This window comes from Macaca fascicularis, chromosome 7 (assembly GCF_037993035.2).
Source record: "Macaca fascicularis isolate 582-1 chromosome 7, T2T-MFA8v1.1".
Classification (NCBI taxonomy): Eukaryota; Metazoa; Chordata; class Mammalia; order Primates; family Cercopithecidae; genus Macaca; species Macaca fascicularis.
In genome coordinates, this window is record NC_088381.1 from 54,424,299 (window position 1) to 54,447,001 (window position 22,703).

At 40.1% G+C, this 22,703-nt stretch overlaps 1 protein-coding gene across 19 annotated transcripts in view; it reads right to left on the bottom strand.

The window, feature by feature from the left end:
- PEAK1 (pseudopodium enriched atypical kinase 1) overlaps positions 1–22,703 on the bottom strand; it is a 306,616-nt gene that overhangs the window by 14,966 nt on the left and 268,947 nt on the right. For 18 of the 19 annotated variants that reach the window (XR_012415230.1, XM_015453143.4, XM_065548242.2 and 15 more), the window contains one exon: positions 10,105–10,850. Coding sequence is in view for 18 of the 19 variants with exons in the window: in XM_015453143.4 (XP_015308629.3) it covers positions 10,105–10,850 (746 nt within the window). In the remaining variant the exon portion in view is untranslated. Of the gene's footprint in view, positions 1–10,104; positions 10,851–18,253; positions 19,414–22,703 lie in introns of those variants that run through there. The other variant, XM_065548248.2, reaches the window with a different exon arrangement.

A 22,703-nucleotide genomic window follows, 5' to 3' on the forward strand; every position in this document is an offset into this window, starting at 1 on the left:
TATGAAAGTGGAAGTGGTCTCCCCTCTAGTTTTTTCCTCACCACTAAGCCAGTAATTAATTGCCTGTGTATATAGTCTGAACTAGTTGTAAATTCCTACCTGTAATGCTTTTTTTATTTAGTATCTTGTTTTGTCAGGATCCACTCAAATGAGATAAACGGAGACTCTGGAGTCAAAAATGCAGTAAAAGATGCTGGTCTCCACAGTTCACCTCTACATTATTACAAGCTTTTAACAAGATTCTGGCATAGCTGGAAGAAAGGAAGCAGCCCCACTTTCGTAACAGGGAAGTGTACATCTTTATTGAGTTTTGTATGCTCTATCCTTGAGAACAAAGACTGGGACTACCTTAAAGATACCTACTATCCCAATTCTGGAAGAAAATAATTCAGAAACTTATACTTTTTGCTTATGTGAAATTTTTAGGATCCTCTTCAAAGTAACTACATCCACATTTCCTCTGTGGTCTCACATGATAGTACTTTTTATAAAATGATCTCATAAGTGCAATGAAAAAAACAATACCTCAGTGATACTGAGCCATAATTTTGTCAACCGTCCATCTTGATTCTAAGCAAAAGGCTGTCATTTTTCCATTAAGAAACAACACTGAGACACAGTAAGGTCAGTTTACTGCCTCAGGTATGAAATAATAGGAGAGGTTCTACCTAGGAGTCAGGTTCTACCTAGGAGCCTGCCACAAAGCTGGTGTCCCCATGCAGAAGTGACTGTTCCTCGCTGGCCTTAGTTTCCCACTGTGTAGAACAGTGAAGGCCCTTCTAAAATTGGCTTTAGTCTACTATGAGGATATGAGGATTATGTGTTTGGTCAGTGCCTACCTAGATTCTTTGAAAGGGAAAAAGCAAGTTAGATTTTATTTAGAGGGCAGGGAAGTTAAGTTCAGGCTTAAATTTATGTTAAGTTTTACTTGGAGAGCAGGAATGGCTAAGTTAAGGGCTGGAGGCCAGCCAATATATAGCCCACAGAGACAGACAATGCAATCTGCTGGGTGGTGGCTCACCAAATGGGGAAGAGAGGATAAAAGAAGATATGGACAAGATGGAAAATGGGAGTTGAAAGTTAAATATTGTTTGGAAATCAATTTGGCTCTTCTTTCACCAAAACATTTATTTAAAAAGTAGGCTGTGCTCACTGCCTCCACAGCTTCCTCCTCCTATTCGCGCTTTAAACTGTGTCTAGCATTCACCCCCATTATTACCAACATTGCATTTTCTTGAGGCTTATAAGAGATTAAATTCTTGCCTTCTTCTGAGTCTTCATTCTGCACAAGCCCTCTGCAACCTTGGACTCTTTGGCCTGTAGGGCCCTGCCTTTTGCTACAGATTTTCCAGTTGCTCCTGCTTTGGGTCACTTAGATGTGTGGGCCTTTTCCCACTTTGCAGACTCTTCCATTACAATCTCATGTAGTACCACAGTTTCAACTAAATCAAGTCTATGACCACATTTCTAGGCTTGAACTCTCTTCTGAGTACCAAACCCACATTTTTACCTGGATCCTGGGGTTCTCTCAACTTGGCTGCCCTATGGGCATATCCCATTGAGAACCCATTTTTCTGGCTTTTCTGATTCATATTTCAACTAATGGCATCACCATTCTCTTAGAGGTTGTTCTACCTTGAAATTTTAGCATCACTGCCCTAGTCCCATACTCACCAGACATGGTCAACTGCCTCCCTCAGCTCTTTAACCATCTGCCCCTTCTTTTCCTTTGCCTTATGTCAGGTCTCATTTTACCTGGACTACGGCAATAGCATAATGACTGGCTTCCTTGCTTCCAGTCCTTCTGACCTCTCTTACGATAGTTGTCATCCAAAATCTTATGTTATTTCTGTTTAAAAATACTTAGTGGCTTCCCACAAAACACAAAATAAAGTCTAACCTCTTAAGTTCGTCACTCAAATCTCTAAATTTGGTCTCTAATCTCTCCATAGCCTAATTTTCCACTATTCTCTCAATGTACTGCATTTACCACAAAGAAGAGCAAAGTGGATACAAAAGGCCCTTTCTTATTGGCCCCAAGAGAAGTGCTAATAACTTATTTCATTCATTAATCTTCATTTATCTTTACATCTCTGTATACCACTCCGAACTTTCATTATAATCTGTTTTGTTTAAGAGCTATTATTTATGCCTTTGTCTTTCTCACTGGAATATAAGCTTCTTGAGGGCAAGGCCTTTTTTTATTCATATTTATTTCTGTAAACTACAACAAATATCACAATGTTTTATACAGTAAACACTTTTTGAAAGGTCAAGAAATATTTATTGAATGCCAACTATGTACACGATATTATAATAGATGCTAATGATGTAAGAATTAATAAGCCATGGTCCCCGCCATGTAGAAGGTCAGGTATAATAGTGGGGAGACGGGAGAGGAAGCATGTTCTTGTTTAATTATATAACTGTCTCATGATAATGCAATGGTTAAGAAATCCAGTAGGTATAGCGTGCAACATGTGCTCAGAAAATTAAAGAAGAAAATTCAGAGCTGGATTCTTTAAGAACACATAGGAGCTTTCCAAGTATGTGAAAAGGAAGGAATAACCAACTTTTACTAAATGCTTAACTTTGTGCCAAGTGATGCTCTCAGCACTGTGTGTGGGTGTGTGTGTATATATATCACTGTATACATATTAACTTCTGTGATTTTTTACAATGGTTTTAAGAAGACCTAAAATATTTTTTCCATTTTACAGATAAAGACACTGGATATAGAAAAGGAAAGTAATGGCCAAGGTAACAGCTAATATGTAGCTACAGCACAGATTTAAACCCAGGTCTGTCTGACTTAAAAGCCTAAATTCTTAGCCACTTTGTTAACAGTCCTCACATTTTGTACATAGGAACCACTTGGGGTACTTAGTACAAATGCAGTTTCCAAGGCTTTACTGCCAGCCATTCTGATTCTGTAGGTATGGAATACGGCCAAGGAAATGACATTTTTAATGAGGATCCCTCAGGTGATTCTGAAATAGGTCACAGCAGATCACAATGCAGAAATGCTTTATTGTATTATACTGTCTTCCAGGAGAAGAGCAGTCCAGAGAGAGGAACCAGAGTGTGCAAAAGCCGAGTAGCATTAAACAGGTGCTGTTTATAATTGGTACTAGAGAATGGGACTACAGAGATGAATAACTAAGGATACCTGTTTTAAAGAAGCTTCGTGTCAAATGATCCAAAATCTCTGATTCTTGTTTTTTTAATTGAAAAGACATTATGACATCATTTTATTACTAATCAAAATAACTGTTACTACCTTAGCACAGGAATTATTTGAGTATTACCATTTTGTAGGTCAATTTTCTTAAAGTTATGATCATGTTATTGGCATTCGACTACTTTCACGTGACATTTAAAAAATGTTTTTCATAATTTTATGTAGTCTTCATAATTACCACTTTTAGTAGGTACAAACATTCCATTGGACTTACATGCCATAATTTATTATATTGGTGTCTTAATATAAGGTACCTAGTTTGTTTCCAATTTTTGGAAGTACTTAAATTCTTGAAGCTGTTTGCAGCTTTCTCTCATAATTTTAAGGAAAAACAAAGATGTTTACATCTCTGAAGTAATGAGAAAGAATATCTCAGTGCAGAACCTATCTAAATATGCTCAAGCCAATGCCTAATGTTAAGAAAGAATAGTGAGTGATCTAGAAAATGTTGAGCAGCAATTTTCCATTATTGTTAATAACAATAATGCATTATTTTATATGTACTTTACAGTTTATAAAAGCAGTTTCACTATAGAAACACATGTACTATAACAATCATCTGAGGTAAGTAGGGCAGTTAATATACACTGATGTGAAAACCAAGAGAGGCGCATGACTTGCATAAAAATACACAGTGATATCTTCAGAACTTGGACCCAGGTCAGCTGACTCCAAAGCTCTTTATTCAGTGCTGTGATGCCTTTTCATTTAAGACCAACACAAATAATAAAGCTAATTATGTTGAATGAAGATTAGAATAAATATGAAAGATGAAAACCTTCAAATCCAGGAAAAGTCCTGAGTTAAAACCACTTGCTTTATAACAAAGACAAACATGACACCTTCTATGGACAGAATTGTCTCTCTCCCCCACCTCTTCATATGTTGAAGCCCTAGCCTACAATGTTACTGTATTTTGGAGACAAGGCTAACAAGGAGGTAATTAAGTTAAAAGAGATCATAAGAGTGGGGCCATGATGTGACAGGATTAGTGTCCTTTTAAGAAGAGACACTGGGGTGTGCTTGCGCATGCTTCTTGTGTTTTTTCTCTCTCTCTTTCTCTCTGTCTCTCTTCCAGCCTCCATAACTGTGAGAAAATAAATTTATCCTTTTCAGTCTATGGTATTTTGTTATGGCAGCCTGAGCAGGATGAGATTTTGATACTGAGAAGTGGTGCGCTGTTGTAAAAATACTTTAAAAGGTAGACGCAGCTTTGGAATTGGGTAGAGGGTAGAAGAGTTTTGAGATGCATGTGAGAGAAAGCCCAGAAAACCATGAACAGACAGTTGCTAGAAATATGGATGTTAGGGGCGATTCTGATGAGGTCTCTGATAGTAACAAGGAACATTATTGGAAACTGGAGGAAAGGCAATCCTTGTCATAAAGTGGCAAAGAATTTAGCAGGACTGTGTTTTGTGGAAGACAAAACTTGCAAGAGATGAAATTGAGATTTCTAAGCAAAGTGAAGGAGTGGCTTGGTTCCTCCTGACTGCTTATAGTAAAATGTGAAAGGAGAGAGATGAATTGAAAAAGGAATTGTTGAGCAAAAAGAAACCAGAATGTGAAGACTTAGAAAATTTGCAGTCTATCCATACTGTGAAAAAGGTGAGGCTGGGCGTGCTGGCTCATGCCTGTAATCCCAGTACTCGGGAGGCTGAGGCGGGTGGGTCATCTGAAGTCAGGAGATCGAGACTAGCCTGGCCAACACGGTGAAATCCTGTCTCTACTAAAAATACAAAAATCAGCAGGTGTAGTGGCAGACGCCTGTAATCCCAGCTACTTGGGAGGCTGAGGCAGGAGAATCACTTGAACCCGGGAGGCGGAGGTTGCAGTGAACTGAGATTGTGTCACTGCACTCCAGCCTGGGTGACAGAGTGAGATTCCATCTCGGGGGGAAAAAAAAAAAAAAAAAAAGTGAAAGCTTGTTCTAAGAGAATACCAAGGGTGTGGCTAAACAACTATTTGGTAAAGAGAAGATGGGTATGACTTATGGACTTAACCAGCCATCTCAACACAAGTCAGGGATAAGAATGGGATTATACCAGCAAAGACATTGCCAGTTTGAATTAAAAGGGAAAAAGTGGGACAAAAAAAAGGAAGGCTACTGAACTTGGATTCTACAGGACTAGCCCACAGAGCTATTTGGCTGCTAACATGTACTATTCTTCAAGGAAAGGGAAGAATGATCCTGAAAGTGATACAGAAACATCAGGGCTGCTTTTCCCACCAAAGGACCAGTAGGCAAGGCTGATCCATCCTCAGTTTCAAAGGGTGAAGTTGCCTCTTGAGATCTGGTAGGCCAGGATAACCATGACCAGTGCCTCAGTATTGGCCGCTATGTGGAGCCATGGTGGTGATGCTGCCACTCCAGTGGGCTTGCAGGGGACAGTATCAAATCAAAGAGGATTATTCTTGGGCTGAAGATTTAATAGAACTTGACTTGCCAGGTTTCAGAATTGCTTGGGATTTATCACTCCTTCCTTCCTTCTGATTTCTTCTTCTTGGAATGGGAATGTCAATCCTATGCCTGTTCACAGTTGTATTTTGTAAGCATGTAACTTATGGTTTCACAGGTTCACAACTGGAGAGCCTCAGGACAAATCATACCTTGATCTCACCCATATCTGATTTAGATGATATTTAGATGAGACTTTGGACTTTAGAATTTAGAGTTGATGCTGTCATAAATAAGACTTCTGGAGCTGTTGGGATGTGTTTTGCATGCTATAAGGACAGATATTCTGAGGCAGGGTGGGTTAGAGGTAGAGTTCTATGGGCTAAATTATGTGTTCCCCACCACCAATTCGTATGTTGGATCCTTAACCCCCAATGTGAGAGAGTACCCATAAAGAGGTAATTAAGGCTAAATTAGGTCATAAGCATGGAGCCCTGATACAATAGAACTGGTGTCCTTATAAGAGATACCAGTGCATAGCCTTTCCCTTGTACTCTCTTCCTTCCTCCCTCCCTCCCTCCTTGCCATGTGAGGACACAAAGAGAAGGTGGCTGTCTGTAAGCCAGGAAGAAAGCCCTCCCCAGAAAGCAAATAAGCTGGAACCATGAACTTGAATTTTTTAGCCTCCAGAAATGGGGAAAATAAATTTCTATTGTTTAAGCCATACAGAATATGATGTGTTGTTATGCAACCGGAGCAAACTAAAATAACATACAGTTAGTACTCTATGACTGCAGTGGATTTGGTATTTAAGGAGGAGGGGTGGTATCCTTTGGCTTTCAAATTGCTAAATTCTACCATTGATTTTTTTTTTTTTTTTTTTTGAGATGTTGTCCCACTCTGCTGCCCAGGCTGGAGTGCAGTGCCTCAGCTTACTGCAACCTCCACCTCCCGGGTTCAAGCAATTCTCATGCCTCAGCCTCCCGAGTAACTGGGATTACAGGTGCCCACGACAAGGACTGGCTATTTTTTTTTTTGTATTTTTAGTAGAGACGGGGTTTCACCATGTTGGCCAGGCTGGTCTCCATCTCCTGATCTCAGGTGATCTGCCTGCCTCAGTCTCCCAAAGGGTTGAGACTACAGGCGTGAGCCACCACGCCCGGCCTACCACTGGCTTTTTGTTTGCAACATTTTAAAGAACTTTTAGTCTCTTCAAGAGACAGTTACACTCATTAGACTATTCTAAATTCCCTTAGTATGGGAAGGGAATTTAATAAGACAAACAGAAAAAAGTTGTTTGTGTGGGCCAACTGGTGGTGTCTTTTGCTTTTCTCTGCAAAGGCAGGGTTCACAGAGCCCTAATAGTTTATTCCTCTAAGGTTGTATAATCAATTGGGCACTTCTGGAAATACCACAGGGTCTTAAAAGAAACATTTATATTTAGCATTTAGTGTAAAATATCCTTTTCCAAACCTGCCAACAACTCCTACTATATAACCACTGGCCACCTGTTCTTCGGAGATTGGTTTGACATCATTATAAGCAAAGAAATCAATACCAGACCACTGATTTGGGAAAGAGACAAGATTGCAAGGCAATAACACATAAAGTTAGTCAAGCCCTACTTCTCAATTGTTTTGAAAGAACAGATAGTTCAATGTCCCTTTCTGAAACAGGTACTCATCCTGCATTGGTGATTTTGCAGCAATAAGGGCCCAAGATAGATAAGGCACCATAACCTCAATTTATATAACAGGTCTTAAGTGCCATGTAGAATCTCAAAATGCCTTTTTAAACTCATCAGTAATGTATTAACTTGAATCCAGATCCCCTCCTTACAGTTTATCCCTCAATTTAATTTAAAAAGTGTGGGCTGGAGCACACGATTACTCTGCCAGTGACATCAGTCAGTCAACTGGTGTAGATACTGTAACTGCAGAGGGCAGCTAGCTGAAGGTCTGTTTCAAACATACATTCTGTCTTGATAGGTAAGGCCAATCGTTTACCATATCCGTTAATTTGCTAAGATACCATCTGGTCTTTCTAAGCCAAATTAACATGTAAAAGTCATTTAGATATGTTAATTGCTTTTGAACCAGTGAATAGAATCAGTAAAAAGGGACTATGGGAATGGAGAACACTACCTTAAGTTTACACAGGGCTTTGTGTTTTTCAAAAACCTTTCACATGCATTATCTCACTTGATCCTACCCCCACTGTAAACATCTGAAAGGAGGAAACTGAGGCTCAAAGATCGTTGCTCTTGTAATGTAACCTAGGGAAGAAGGTAGTGGGTAGTGAATGAAATGAACACTTATTAGGGACATTTTGTTCTCTTTTAACCAAACAACAGTTCCATAAGATGGGTGCCATTATTGACAAAGCTACTAAGAGGCAGAACCAGGATCTGAACCCAAATCTTTTGGACTTCAAAGTCGACACTTTACTTATTATATTGATGAAACCTATGGCTTTCTGTTAGAGTGAATGTAACTGGGCAATAATTCTTGACATCAAGAGTTTAGCTGTCTTGAAGAAGTGGATTTTCTGAAATAAGCAATCTACATGTAAGAAATTGGTAAGTGGCACAATGGACAAAATGCAGCTACGGAGTCAGAAATATTTGTGATTAAAACTCAGCTCTGGCAGGGCCTAGTGGCTCATGCCTGTAATCACAGCACATTGGGAGGCCGAGGCGGGCAGATTGAGACCATCTGGCCAACATGGTGACACCCCATCTCTACTAAAAATACAAAAATCAGCCGGGCATGGTGGCCCACGCCTGTAGTCCCAGCTACTCGGGAGGCTGAGGCAGGAGAATCGCTTGAACCCAGGAGGCAGAGGCTGCAGTGAGCCAAGATCTCGCCACTGTACTCCAGCCTGGCAACAGAGGGAGACTCTGTCTCAAAAAACAAAACAAAACAAAACAAAGCAAAACAAAACAAAGCAAAGCAAAACAAAACAACAACAAAAAACTCATTTCCACTACTTGCTAGATGTGTGATCCTAACCAAGTCAGCTTACTTCTTGGAGCTTCATTTTCCTCATATGTCAAATGGAGAAAAATCTTAATCTCATAAAGTTGATGTGAAGATTAAATTACATAACAAAAATAAAGTTTCAGGCACATCAATAAACATTAGTTATCCTCCTCTATAAAAATGTTTCTCTAGGGAGCAAAGGAGTTACAGAGAAGAGGTAGACAAGCATTTCTTAGCTGGTAGAGAGTAAAGTCAGAAACATAAACCATGTATGGTGGCTCCTGCCTGTAATCCCAGCACTTTGGGAGGCCAAGGTGGGAGGATCACTAGAAGCCAGGAGTTTGAGACCAGCCTGGGCAACATAGTGAGACCACCATCTCTACCAAAAACAAAAAAATTAGTCATGTGGTAGTGCACAGCTGAGGCTGCAGTGAGCTATGATCATGCCACTGCACTCCAGCCTAAAAAAAAGACAGAAACATGCAGTGAAAGGTACATAACAGACCTCGTATTTATATGTAGCCCTTGCAAAAAGCAAAGCTCAAGGGTTACCTACTTTTTTTTGAATACAGGGTCTCACTTTGTTGCCCAGACTATAGTGCAATGACCTGATCATGGCTCACTTCAGCCCTGACTTCCTGGGCTCAGGTGATCCTCCCACCTCAGCCTCCTGGGTGGCTGGGACTACAGGCATGAGCCACCACATGTGGCTAATTTTTTTCTATTTTTTTTTTTTTGTAGAGACAGGGGTTTACCATGTTGCTGAGGCTGGTCTCGAACTCCCGGGCTCAAGCTATCCACCTGTTTCGGGATCCCAAAGTGCTGGGATTACAGCCGTGAACCACCACGCCTGGCCAGGTTACCTACTTTAAAAAGACTTCTTTGGCCGGGCACGGTGGCTCATGCCTGTAATCCCAGCACTTTGGGAGGCTGAGGTGGGTGGATCACCTGAGATCAGGAGTTCGAGACCAGCCTGGCCAATGTGGTGAAACCCCATCTCCACTAAAAATACAAAAATTAGCTGGGTGTGGTGGCAGGTGCCTATAATCCCAGCTACTCAGGAGGCTGAGGCAGGATAATCACTTGAACCTGGGAGGCGGAGATTACAGTGAGCTGAGATTGCACCACTGCACTCCAGCCTGGGCAACAAGAGCGAAACTCTGTCTCAAAAAAAAAAAAAAAAAAAAAAAGAAAAAGACTTCTTTGACTTCTAGAGTTTGGGTTAAGGTACCTCCAAGATCCCATAGAATTCTTGTTTACCTCTATCTTTGCATGCAGTATACTGTTGTAATTCTGTTAAGTTACACATCTGTTTTCTCTAAATAATAAATAAGCGCCCTGCTTAATCCAGCATCTGGTAAGAGGTAGATGCTCAATAATTTGCTGAATGGAGGAATGAAGGAAAGAAAGGAGAAAAGCAGAATGAATGCATCCCAATAACAATGTACTGGTTAAGACTTAACATGAGATTTATAATATTTTCTTACCTTGACTGCATAGTTATTAAGTGGATCTTTTGCATATGAAGCAGTATAGTAAACTGCATCACCTGCCTCACAACAGGGTTTATCGCTGGTTAGCCTGAAGTCTGACCAGCTGTCCACTCCAAAACGGAGCTGGTCTTTCTGCCCAGCCATGAAAAGGTCTTCGCATTTAACAGCCAGTTTCTTCAAGGCATCTGTATGAAGGCTTCGGATTTTACCCACTACTTCCTCCCGATTCTCAAGTCCTCGATAAAGTGCTTGTCTCTGTGGCTTCTGGATGCCTCGGCCCTGTCTGCAAGAGGGCCCACGCCGGCTAGAGAGGGATTCCATGCTGTTGGAAAATCTATCCTTAATACTGAGAGTGGTTAAGCTGGAAATGCTGTTTGCTGCTGAGGGGACAGGTCTCTCCTTGTGCAATGGCCTTTCCAAGGAGTCGTAAGACTCAATGTCCAGTCCTTTGAGTTCATAGCTGATGGAAGAACCAGCACTGCTGGCATCCCAGTTGGGGTCGATATCATAGGTGGGATTAGCCATGACACAAAGACTACTTTCCATGGATTTCTGGAGGTCCTTGGAGATTGGCTCTGTATTGGCTCTTATGATCATCTTCTTTGGCAGTGGGGGTGGTGTAGGTTGGGAAGCATTGGGTGCTTCTTGGTCTGTTTTCCCTCCAAAGGCAATGGCATCATCCACAGCTCCCTTGGGCTGTCGTGGCTGCTTGGGAGGTATCATGGCTGCTCTAGATTGCCCTGTATTGTTTTTAAAGCAATAAAAAGGAAAGAGTAAGTAAAGTTTTCAATCTCATTTTATAACTGAAACTTAAGCAGAAATGAGTGAGGTAACCATGGGAATGTAAGAGTAAGTCAACTCTTTAGTTCAAAATGGGAAAAGAGAACAACCAAAGAACAAATACCTAAACATTGAAGTATCCAAGCCTTGGTGGGAACAATAAATATGCATAATATCTTGGCCCTGTCCAGGAACAGGGCACTGGTTTGGGTGATGAGTTTTTTTTCCAAAAAGGAAACCAGATTCTCCAGTCCTACCCTTCAGAGTGCTGTATTCACCACACCAGAATATTAAGGAATGACAGACACTCAAATATACTTGGATTGTGACAGAGTAGAGATGATAGCATTGTGGATAAAGAAAATACTTGGGAGCATTATTACAAACAGAATTGAAACTAGCAATGCGACCATTAGACAGGGGCTCAGAAGATAGTATTCTGTTCTTTTTATTCCAAAGTTACATTGTATTGTATATAGTACTTGTCAGATATATAACATTTTCCAATACATGAAAACAATTTCAAAAGCAATGATATTTATTTTACTATAGAGATGGATTCTGACATTGCTTAAACTGGTCTACATATAAGATTCCTGTGATTGTGGTAAGGGGAACGGTGTATATGAGCAGTCAACTTCTGTTCTGAACACTAATTCCCAAACTCTTATGTGATTCTCTTTTATTTTGGTGGGCATATACATTGTGATTTGACAGATACAATCTTTCAACATCTTTTATAAGTCCTAGTTAGAGAACAATTCATCTCTGCTTAGTTTCCAGCATTTATGATTAGAAAAAGATAAAACACATGTGTGTTTGAATACACCTTCAGGATTTATTGTATAATAGAGAGAAAACATTATTTTTTAAAGACAGAGAAATATACACAAAACTTCCATAAAGGCTATTAAAATTAGTCTTGTTATTAAAATGAGGTCTCTACTCAAGATTTCAGAGTTATAAGGCTCTGTTATGGGTTGAATTATATCCCCCCAAAAGGTATGTTGAAGTGCTAACCCCTGGTACCTATGAATGTGACCTGTCAGATGTTTTTGTAGATTTAATAGTTAAGATGAGGTCATTAGGATAGGCCCTAATCCAATATGACTGATGTCCTTATAAGAAGAAAAAACACGATGTGAAGACAGGGACAGAGAGGGAAAACACCACATGACATTGGAGGCAGAGTCTGGAGTGACACAGGTGCAGACTAAGGAATACGGAGGATTGATGGCCACTACCAGATGCCAGACAAAGGCAAGAAAGGAATCTACCCAGTGTTTTAGAGGGAACACAGACCTGCTGACACCTTGATTTCAGACTCCTAGCCTCCATAACTGTGACAGAATATATTTGTGTTGTTTTAAGACACCCATTTGTGGTACTTTTTCACAGCAGCCCTAGGAAACTCATACATTCTCCTACTGATGTTCATATAGAGTAGAAGGTGCTGGATGGTGCTGAGGATGATAATGAATAGGGGTGGTGGTTTTGTTTTGTTAAAATCACGTCCTTGTAGCATGTCAATGGTAAGCACCAATATAATCTGGGATTGTAATAGTAAGTGTTGCTTATGATAGGGATGAGTTCTGAGAGAGTTAGGCAATCTCATCATTATGCAAAAATCATAAAGAGTGTACTTACACGAACCTAGATGGTACAGCCTACTACACACCTAGGCTATATGGTATAGCCTACTGCTTGTAGGCTACAAACCTGTACAACATGGTACTGTACTGAATACTGTGGGTAACTGTAACACAATGCTAACTACTTGATATGGTTTGGTTGTGTCCCCACCCAAATCTCATCTTGAATTCCCACATGTTGTGGGAGGGACCCAGTGGGAGGTAATTGAGTCAGCACAGATCTTTCCCATACTGTTCTTGTGAGAGAGAATAAGTCTCATGAGATTTGATGGTTTTAAAAAGAGGAGTTCCCCTGCACACGTTCTCTCTCTTTGCCTGCTGCCATCCACATACGGTGTGACTTGCTCTTCCTTGCCCTCTGCCATGATTGTGAGGCCTCCTCAGCCATGTGGAACTGTAAGTCTAATAAACCTCTTTCTTTTGTAAATGGCCTGGTCTCGTGTATGTCTTTTTCAGCACTGTGAAAATGGACTAATACAGTAAATTGGTACCAGTAGAGTGGGGTGTTGTTGAAAAGATACCCAAAAATGTGGAAGCAACTTTGGAACTAGGTAGCAGGCAGAGGTTGGAACAGTGTAGAGGGCTCAGAAGAAGACAGGAAAATGTGGAAAAGTTTGCAACTTCCTAGAGACTTGTTGAATGGCTTTGACAAAAGTGCTGATAGTGACATGAACAATAATGTTGAGGCTGAGGTTGTCTCAGATGGAGATGAGGAACTTGTTGCGAACTGGAGCAAAGATGACTCTTCTTATGTTTTAGCAAAGAGACTGGCAGAAATTTGGCCCTGCCCTAGAGATTTGTGGAACTTTGAACTTGAGAGAGACGATTTAGGGTATCTGGTAGAAGAAATTCCTAAGCAGCAAAACATTCAAGAGGAGACCTAGGTGCTGTTAAAGGCATTCAGTTTTGTAAGGGAAGCAGAGCATAAAAGTTCAGAAAATTTGGCTTGGTGTAGTAGCTCATGCCTGTAATCCCAGCACTTTGAGAGGCTGAGGCAGGTGGATCACTTGAGGTCAGGAGTTTGAGACCAGCCTGGCCAACATGGTGAAACCCTGTCTCTACTAAAAATGCAAAAATTAGCCGGGCGTGGTGGCAGACACCTTTAGTCCCAGCTACTCAGGAGGCTGAGGCAGGAGAATTGCCTGAACCTGGGAAGTGGAGGTTGCAGTGAGCCGAGATCATGCCACTGTACTCCAGTTGGTGACAGAGCGAGACTCCGTCTCCAAATAAATAAATTAATTAAATTAAATATAAAAATCAGAAAATTTGCAGCCTGACAATGCGATAGAAAAGAAAGTACCATTTTCTGAGGAGAAATTAATCCCCAAGACAATGGGAAATATTTCTCCAGGGCATGTCAAAGGTTTTCACGGCAGCCCCTCCCATCACAGGCCCGAAGGCCTAGGAGGAAAAAGTAGTTTCCTGGGTCAGGCCCAGGGTCCCTGTGCTGTGTGCAGCCTAGGGACTTGGTGCCCTGTATTTTGACCACTCCAGCCATTGCTGAAAGGGGCCAATATAGAGCTCAGGCTGTGGCTTCAGAGGGTGTAAGCCTCAAGCCTTGGCAGCTTCCATGTGGCATTGAGCCTGTGAGTGCACAGAGGTCAAGAATTGGGGTTTGGGAACCTCTGCCTAGGTTTCAGAGGATGTATGAAAATACTTGGATGCTGAGGCAGAAGTTGCTTGCAGGGGTCGGGCCCTCATGGAGAACCTCTGCTAGGGCAGTGTGAAAGGGAAATGTGGGCTCGGAGCCCCCACACAGAGTCCCTACTGGGGCATTCCTAGTGGAGCTGTGAGAAGAGGGCCACTGTCCTGCAGATCCCAGAATGGTAGATCCACTGACAGCTTGCACCATGCATGTGGAAAAGCCACAGACACTCAATGCCAGCCCCTCAAAGTAGCTGGGAGGGAAGCTATACCCTGCAAAGCCACAGGGGTGGAGCTGCCCAAGACCATGGGAACCCACGTCTTACATCAGCATGACCCAGATGCAAGGCATGGAGTCAAGGGAGATCACTTTGGAACTTTAAGATTTGACTGCCCCGCTGAATTTCAGACTTGTGTGGGGCATGTAGCCCCTTTGTTTTGGCCAATTTCTCCCATTTGGAATGGCTGTATTTACCCAGTGCCTGTACCTGCATTGTATCTAGGAAGTAACTAACTTGCTTTTGATTTTACAGGCTCATGGGTGGAAGGGACTTGCCTTGTCTCGGATGAGACTTTGGACTATGGACTTTTGAGTTAATGCTGAAATGAGTTAAGACTTTAGGGGACTGTCGGCCTGATAGGTTTTGAAATGTGAGGACAGAGATCTGGGAGGGGCAAAGGGTGGAATGATATGGTTTGGCTGTGTCCCCACCTAAATCTCATCTTGAATTCCCATGTGTTGTGGGAGGGACCTGGTGGGAGGTAATTGAATCACAGGGGCAAGTCTTTCCCATGCTGCTCTCATGATAGTGAGTAAGTCTCACAAGATTTTAAAAAGAGGCTTTTAAAAGAGGAGTTCCCCTGCACAAGCTCTCTCTTTGCCTGCTACCATTCACGTCAGATGTGACTTGCTCCTCCTTGCCTTCCTCCATGATTGTGAGGCCTCCCCAGCCATGTGGAACTGTAAGTCCAATAAATCTTCTTTTGTAAATTGCCCAGTCTTGGGTATGACTTTATCAGCAGTGTGAAAATGGACTAACACACTACTTGTGTATCTAAATGTAGAAAAGGTACAGTAAAAATACAGTATAAAAGATAAAAAAATGGTATGCTTGTATAGGGCACTTACCATGAAAGCAGCCTGCAGGACTGGAAGTAGCCCTGGGTGAGTCACTGAGTGAGTGGTGAGTGAATGTAAAGGCCTTGCATATTATTAGCATACACTACTGGAGACTTTATATATACTGTATACTTAGGCTATACTAAATTTATTTTAAAAATTTTGATTTTAATTATTATTAAGTTTAATTCATTATTGATGAATTAACCTTAGTTTGCTGTAACTTTTTAACTTTATAAACTTAAATTTTGTTTAACTTTTTGAGTCTTATAGTAACACTTAGCTTAAAACACATTGTACGCTGTTTAAAAATATTTTTTCTTTGGGCCAGGCACGGTGGCTTATGCCTGTAATCCCAGCACTTTCGGAGGCCAAGGAAGGCGGATCACTTGAGGTCAGGAGTTTGAGACCAGCCTGGCCAACATGACGAAACTCTGTCTCTACTAAAAATACAAAAATTAGCCAGGCATGGTGGTGCATGCCTATATTCCCAGCTACTCAGGAGGCTGAGGCAGGAGAATCACTTGAACCTGGGAGGCGGAGGTTGCAGTGAGCTGAGATTATACCACTGCACATTAGCCTGGGTGACAGAGCGAGACTCTGTCTCAAAAAAAAAAAATTTTTTTTTTCTTTGTGTCTTTATGCTACAAATCTTTCTCTATTTAAACACATTTTATTTATTTTTATTTATAAAACTTTTTGTTAAAAACGAAGACACAAACACACATATTACTAGTCCTAACCCCTGGTACCTGTGAATGTGACCTTATTTGGAAATAAAGCCTTTGTAGATGCAATCAAGTTAAGATGAGGTCATTAGAGTGGGCCCTAATCCAGTATGACTGGTGTCCTTATAAGAAAAAACACCATGTGAAGACAGCGACAATGATGACAAAGGCCTACACAGGGTTAAGAATATCAATATCACGGTCTTCCACCTCCACATCCTGTCCCACTGGCAGGTTTTCAGGGGCAGTAACACACATGGAGCTGTCATCTCCTAAGATAACAATGCCTTCTTCTGGAATACCTCCTGCAGGACCTGCCTGAGTCTGTTTTACAGTTAACTTTTTAAAAATAAGTAGGAGTACACTTTAAAATTATGGTAATAGTACAGAAAATGCATAAACCAGTAACACAGTAGTTTATCACAAAGTATTATGTACTATACATAACTGTATGTGCTATACTTTTATATGACTGGCAGCGCAGTAGGTTTGTTTACACCAGCATCACCACAAACATGTGAGTAATGCCTTGCACTATGATGTTACAATGGCTGTCACTAGGTGACAGGAATTTTTCAGCTCCATCATAATCCTATGAGACCAGTGTTGTTTGTGCAGCCCACTGTTGACCAAAACATCATTATATAGCACATGACTATATCCATTTCCCATGCACACCATTTTCTTCAAGAATATCTGAGAATTTATATAAGCTACAGCAATATATACAGCAAACTCAATGACTTCTTTTCTCCACCCATGCCATGTAGTAATATTTTTATAAGGAATAGAACTATATTAAATATAAACAAACAACAACACACACATATACACATATATAATATACATATATATTGTGTGTATATATATATTTAGAGGGAGGGACGGGGAGAGAGAGCAGGAGAGTAAGAGAAGAGAAAAAAATATGAGAATGCTAAGCTTCAAGACGGTCTGAGCTTTTGTTTTATTCATTGCTGTAATCTCTGTGCCAATAACAAGGTCTAGATAGAATCAATAATAACCATTTCTTGAATGAAGGAAAAAATATTTACTACTGAAAGAGAGAAAGTAGTAAAATTGTATAGATACCTATAATAATAAGGAAAGAAATTGAATTAGTATTTTAAAAAATTCACACAAAGAAAAACCCAGGACCAGATGGCTTCACTGATGAATTCTACCAAATGTTTAAAGAAGTATTAAGACCAATCTTTAGAAAACTTTTCCAAAAAATAGTACAGGAGAGGGAATGCTTCCCAACTTGAATTCAATGCAGCCAATATTACCTAAATACTAAAACTAGACAAAGACATAAAAAGAAAACTAGAGACTAATTTCTTTTACGAATACAGATGTGAAAATCTACACAATATGCTAGCAAACAAAATCCAGCAACATATAAAAAAAGATTATACACCACAACAAGGTGGGATTTATTCCAGAAATGCAAGGTTGGTTTAACATCTGAAAATCAATCAATGTAATATACCATGCCAACGGAATAAAGGGGAAAAAAAGTTCATATAATTACCCTTAATAGATGCAGAAAAAAACGTTTGATAACATCAAACACCTTTCCATGATAATAACATTCAATGAACTAGAAACAGAAGAGAACATCCTCAGCCTGATAAAGGAAAGGGCATCTTTGTAAAAGAGCTAACATCATACTTATTGATAAAAGACTGGAGTTTCCCCCATAATATCAGGAAGAAGATAAGGATTTGCATTCTTGCCATTTCTTTTTTTTCTTTTTCTTTTCTTCTTCCTTCCTTCCTTCCTTCCTTCCTTCCTTCCTTCCTTTCTTTTTTTTTTTTTTTTTTCCCAGACAGGATCTCGCTTTGTCACCCAGGCTGGAGTGCAGTGGCACAATCTTGGCTCACTGCAGCCTCGACCTCCCAGGCTGAAGTGATCCTTCCACCTCAGTCCTCCAAGTAGCCAGGACTACAGGCATGCACCACCATGCCCAGCTAATTTTTTGTATTTTTCATAGAGACAGGGTTTCACCATGTTGCCCAGGTTGGTCTCAAACTCCTGAGCTCAAGTGATCTGCCTGCCTTGGCCTCCCAAAGTGGTGGGATTACAGGTATGAGCCACTGCACCTCGCCCATTTCTATTCTACATTGTACAGGAGGTTCTAGTCAGGGATATTAGGAAAGAAAAAGAGATAAAGACATCCAGATTGGAAAGAGGAAAGTAAAACTCTCTTCATTCACAGATAATACAATCCTGTATATTGAGAAGCATAGGGAATCGACACACAAAAAAACTATTAGAATGAATATACCAGTTCAGCAAGGTTACAGGATACAAGATCAGCATACAAAAACCAATTCATTTCTATACATTATAAATGAATGATCCAAAATAAAATTAAGAAGACAATTCTATTTATGACACCATTAAAAAGGATAAAGTAACCAGAAATAAACCTAACAAAACTAGTGTAAGACTTGTACTTTGAAAACTATAAAGCATTGCTGAAACTAAAAAGCAAATGGAAAGACATCTTATGCTCATGGATCAGATACTTTATATTGTTAAAATGGAAATATTCTCTAAATTGATCTACAGATTTAATGTAATTCTTATCAAAATTCCAGCTAGACTTCTTGCAGAAACTGGCAGGCTCATCCTAAAATTCATATGGAAATACAAGAAACCTAGAGTAGTCAAAGTCCTTAAAAAGAATAATACACTTTCCTATTCCAAGTTATTACAAAATTATAGTAATCAAGAGTATGTGGTACTGGCATAAGAATAGAAATATAGATGAATGAAATATATTTGAGAGTGCAGAAGTGAACCCTTATATTTAAGGTCAATTGATTTTTGACAAGATTGCCAAAACAATCCAACAGGGAAAGAACAGTTTCAAGCAAAATAATGAAATTGAATCCCTACCTCACACTATACACAAAACTTAACTAAAAATGTATGAAAAATTTAAATATAAGAGCTAAAACTAAAAAACTCTTAGAAAAAAAGTAGGAATAAATCTTTGCAACCTTGGGTTAGGCAATGGTTTCTTAGATATGATACCTAAAGTATAAGTAACAAGAGAAAAAGTAGATTGGAAGTCAATAAAAATTATAAACTTTTATGCCTCAAAGGACATCTTCAAGAAGGTAAAAAAGACAACTCACAGAATGGGAGAAAATATGTTCAAATTACATAACTGATAAGAGACTTACATTCAGAAAATATATGGAACTCTTTTGAAAAAGACAAATAACCCAAGTAAAAATGGGTAAAAGATTTGCATAGCTATTTCTTCGAAGAAAATATATAAATGGCCAGTCCATGTGGAAAGATGTTCAGCATCATCACTCATGAGGTAAATGCAAACTGAGACGTCATTTCACATCTACTAGGTTAGCTGTAATAAAACACACAGGCAAGTGTTGGTGAGGATGTGGAGAAATTCAATGTTTATACATTGCCAGTAGGAATCTAAAATGGTGCCACCACCTTGGAAAATATTTTGGTAGTTCCTCAAAAAGTTAAACATACAGTTACTATTTGACCCAGCATTTCGACTCCTGGGTATATACCCAAGACAACTGAAAACATGTCCACCAAAACTTAATATACAAATGTTCATAAGCGGCACATTTATAATAGCCAAAAAGTAGAAACAAACCAGATGTCCATCACCTGATGAATGGATAAATTAAATGTGGTATACAATTGACTATTATTCAGGCATAAGAGGAGTGAAGTACTGATGTATGCTACAACATGGAAAAACCTTGAAATTATACTAAGTGAGAGAAGTCAGTCAAAAATGACCACATATTATATGATTCCACTTATATGAAATTTCCAGAAATATATAAAGTCATAGAGACAGAAAGTAGACTAGCAGTTGTAAGGGGCTGGGGGAAGGGGAGAATGGACAGTGACTGCTAATGGATTTCTGTCTGGGATGATGAAAATGCTCTGAAATTAGACATCAGTGATGCTTGCAAAATTCTGTGAATATACTAAAATTAACTGAACTGCACACTTTAGGAGGGTGAATTTTATGGAATATAAATTATATCTCAATAAAGCAAATCAACAAGCCATTCTTAGAAACAACCATCAATTCAGTTTTCAGTCTTATCTTCTCATTCCTCTGTGCCCTTAACCAAGCACGTAGGGGCTTGGCATTTACTGAATGTTTCCTGTGATGGTGGGGTCTCCTTCCCAAAGCTGTTCCAGCCCTATTTTCTCTTGGCTAATGTGAGATGCCAGACCATGGTTTATTTACAAGATGACAGAAGTATGCTTTGTAATAAATCCTAATTTTTCAGTTGCTGACCTAGACCTTACAGAGATGAAGCACCACAGAGAAGGTTAGAAGCAGTGAATTGCACCAGCTCAGGCCCTATCATCCTTGCCAGACAACTGTGATAATCTCCTATTATTGCTGTCTCCAGTTTTACCTCCCTCACCACACAAGCCACCAGAGAGATGTTTTTCAAATACCAAAGCTGATCATGACACTTCTCTGCTTTAAAAAATTCTTTCCTAAAGATCAAGTTTAAATCTTCAAGCACAGAAAGTGAGCCTTTCATGATCTGGCCCTGGTATACCTGTTTCTCATCGCATTTCCTCTTATATCTTAAGGCAGAGCCACCAAACTACTTGCGGTTTCTCCAGCACTCTTGGCAATTTTATGCTTCCTTTGTGTCTTGTGTCTTTGCTCATGCTGATCCTCTTCCAATAATAGTTTCCCACTCCTCTCATCTTTAAACATTCTGCTTCTGGGGAATATTTCTTACTCCACTCCCCAGAATTGACCTTTCTTGGGCCCTAAGATAGACCCTGTGAATATTTCTCTTTAAGCACTTACAACCCTCGACTTGTGTTCCTTCCTGAATGCCCTACTGGTTTGCTCATTGAGGGAACGGACTGTGTCTCATCTGTGTACCCAAGACCAAGCAAAGAATCTGGGCTGAGAGCAGAATGGAATACATAAAAAAACTAGAACATGAACCTATTCTTACCTGTTTCAATGTGGGCCCTATAAGAGGCTTTATGGGCAGCCATGTTCTACCCATTTCTCCAAATTAGAAGAAACAAAAATAATCACGGACATGAGATAAATGGAGAATTCCAAAAGTACCTTTTTTTCTTTTATAACCTCAGAACTGACAAAGGACAGAAGGTCTATCATCATCATCAGCTCTTTAATGCTTATCAGAGGAGGTGAAGAACGGCTGATCATGTGACTTTCTGCCAGCCAGAGAATAAAGTTCAAACTCCTCAGCAAGTTGGTCAAGGCTCTCTGTCTTATCTACCACTATTTCTCATCAACCCTTCCTACAAATCACTCATTTCCTGTTAATATGTTCCATGTTTTTATTTTTACATTTTTGCCTTAGCTTGGGTGTCTGTCCTTGGCCTAGCTCAAATGGCACTTACCAACTGAAGCCTTCCTTACTCTCTACTCCTCCACCTCAAACTGGAAGCCATCGCTTCTTCCTCTGTGTTCTCTTAGCATTTTTTGCTCTACTAGAGCATTTTTAGCCTTTTATAAAGTGTGTGTTTTTACATCCCCTCAGAACCTGATGTGATGTAAGGTACACAGCAGGTGTGAAATAAGTGGCTGGACTGAGGGACAGAGTCAACAGAGTTGGTCATCAATTCAAAATGGAAATGGACAGTCAAGGTAGCAAGGAAATAAAGGTAAGTAACGTGGCTTCTCTTCCCAAATAGCAGGATATGATCTCCTGGGAGCTAAGGAGATTTCCACATGAGAATCAGAAACTTATGCGTTCCAAATGAAACCACAAACATTCCACAGCCCATGTAAGTAGGTCAAGCCATTCTCCTAAGTCTAAAACTGGTTTGTGCTTTTAGTTTTTTTCCTCCAAGAAAGACAAGTTCTCCTAACTGAATTCCAATCATTTCGGCCAATGTTTTAAAAGCTTGGTATCTTAGTTGTTTTTATTTTAAACTTTTAATCCTGTACATTCCTCTCAAGCCCATGGGACCAGACACCAAGCTCAGCTTTCAGCAGGCCTAATATAACATCACATACTCCACATTTTTGTGGCATACCAGTGCTTTAAACAGAAAAAAAAATAGATTGTGTTCTAAATCCTGCCTTGCTATATGCTAAAAAAATTCTTTTGGACAAATATGTTTGACTAAACCACACTCAAAACTTACTTTTCTCTTTTTCTGAACTTCCATAATCTACCTCTTTACTTTCTCCCCACTTAAAAATGTCTTCAGGCCGGGCGCGGTGGCTCATGCCTATAATCCCAGCACTTTGGGAGGTCAAAGTGGGCGGATTGCCTGAGCTCAGAAGTTGGAGACCACCCTGGGCAACATGATGAAATCACGTCTCTACTAAAATACAAAAAATTAGCCAGGTGTGGTGGCGTGTGCCTGTAGTCCCAGCTACTCGGGAGGCTGAGGCATGAAAGTCGCTTGAACGTGGGAGATGGAGGTTGCAGTGAGCCATGATCATGCCACTGCATTTCAGCTTGGGCTACAGAGTGAGACTCCATCTCAAAAAAAAAAAAAAAAAAAAAAAAAAAAAGGTCCTCAGACTGACGGGCCCTATATCATGTTCTGGAAAGCAAACAAATGTTTTCCTGTGACCTGGTAGGTACTCATTACAGTCTCAGGGTACTGGGGATAAAGAACACTAATAATGACCTGCTTGTGTAG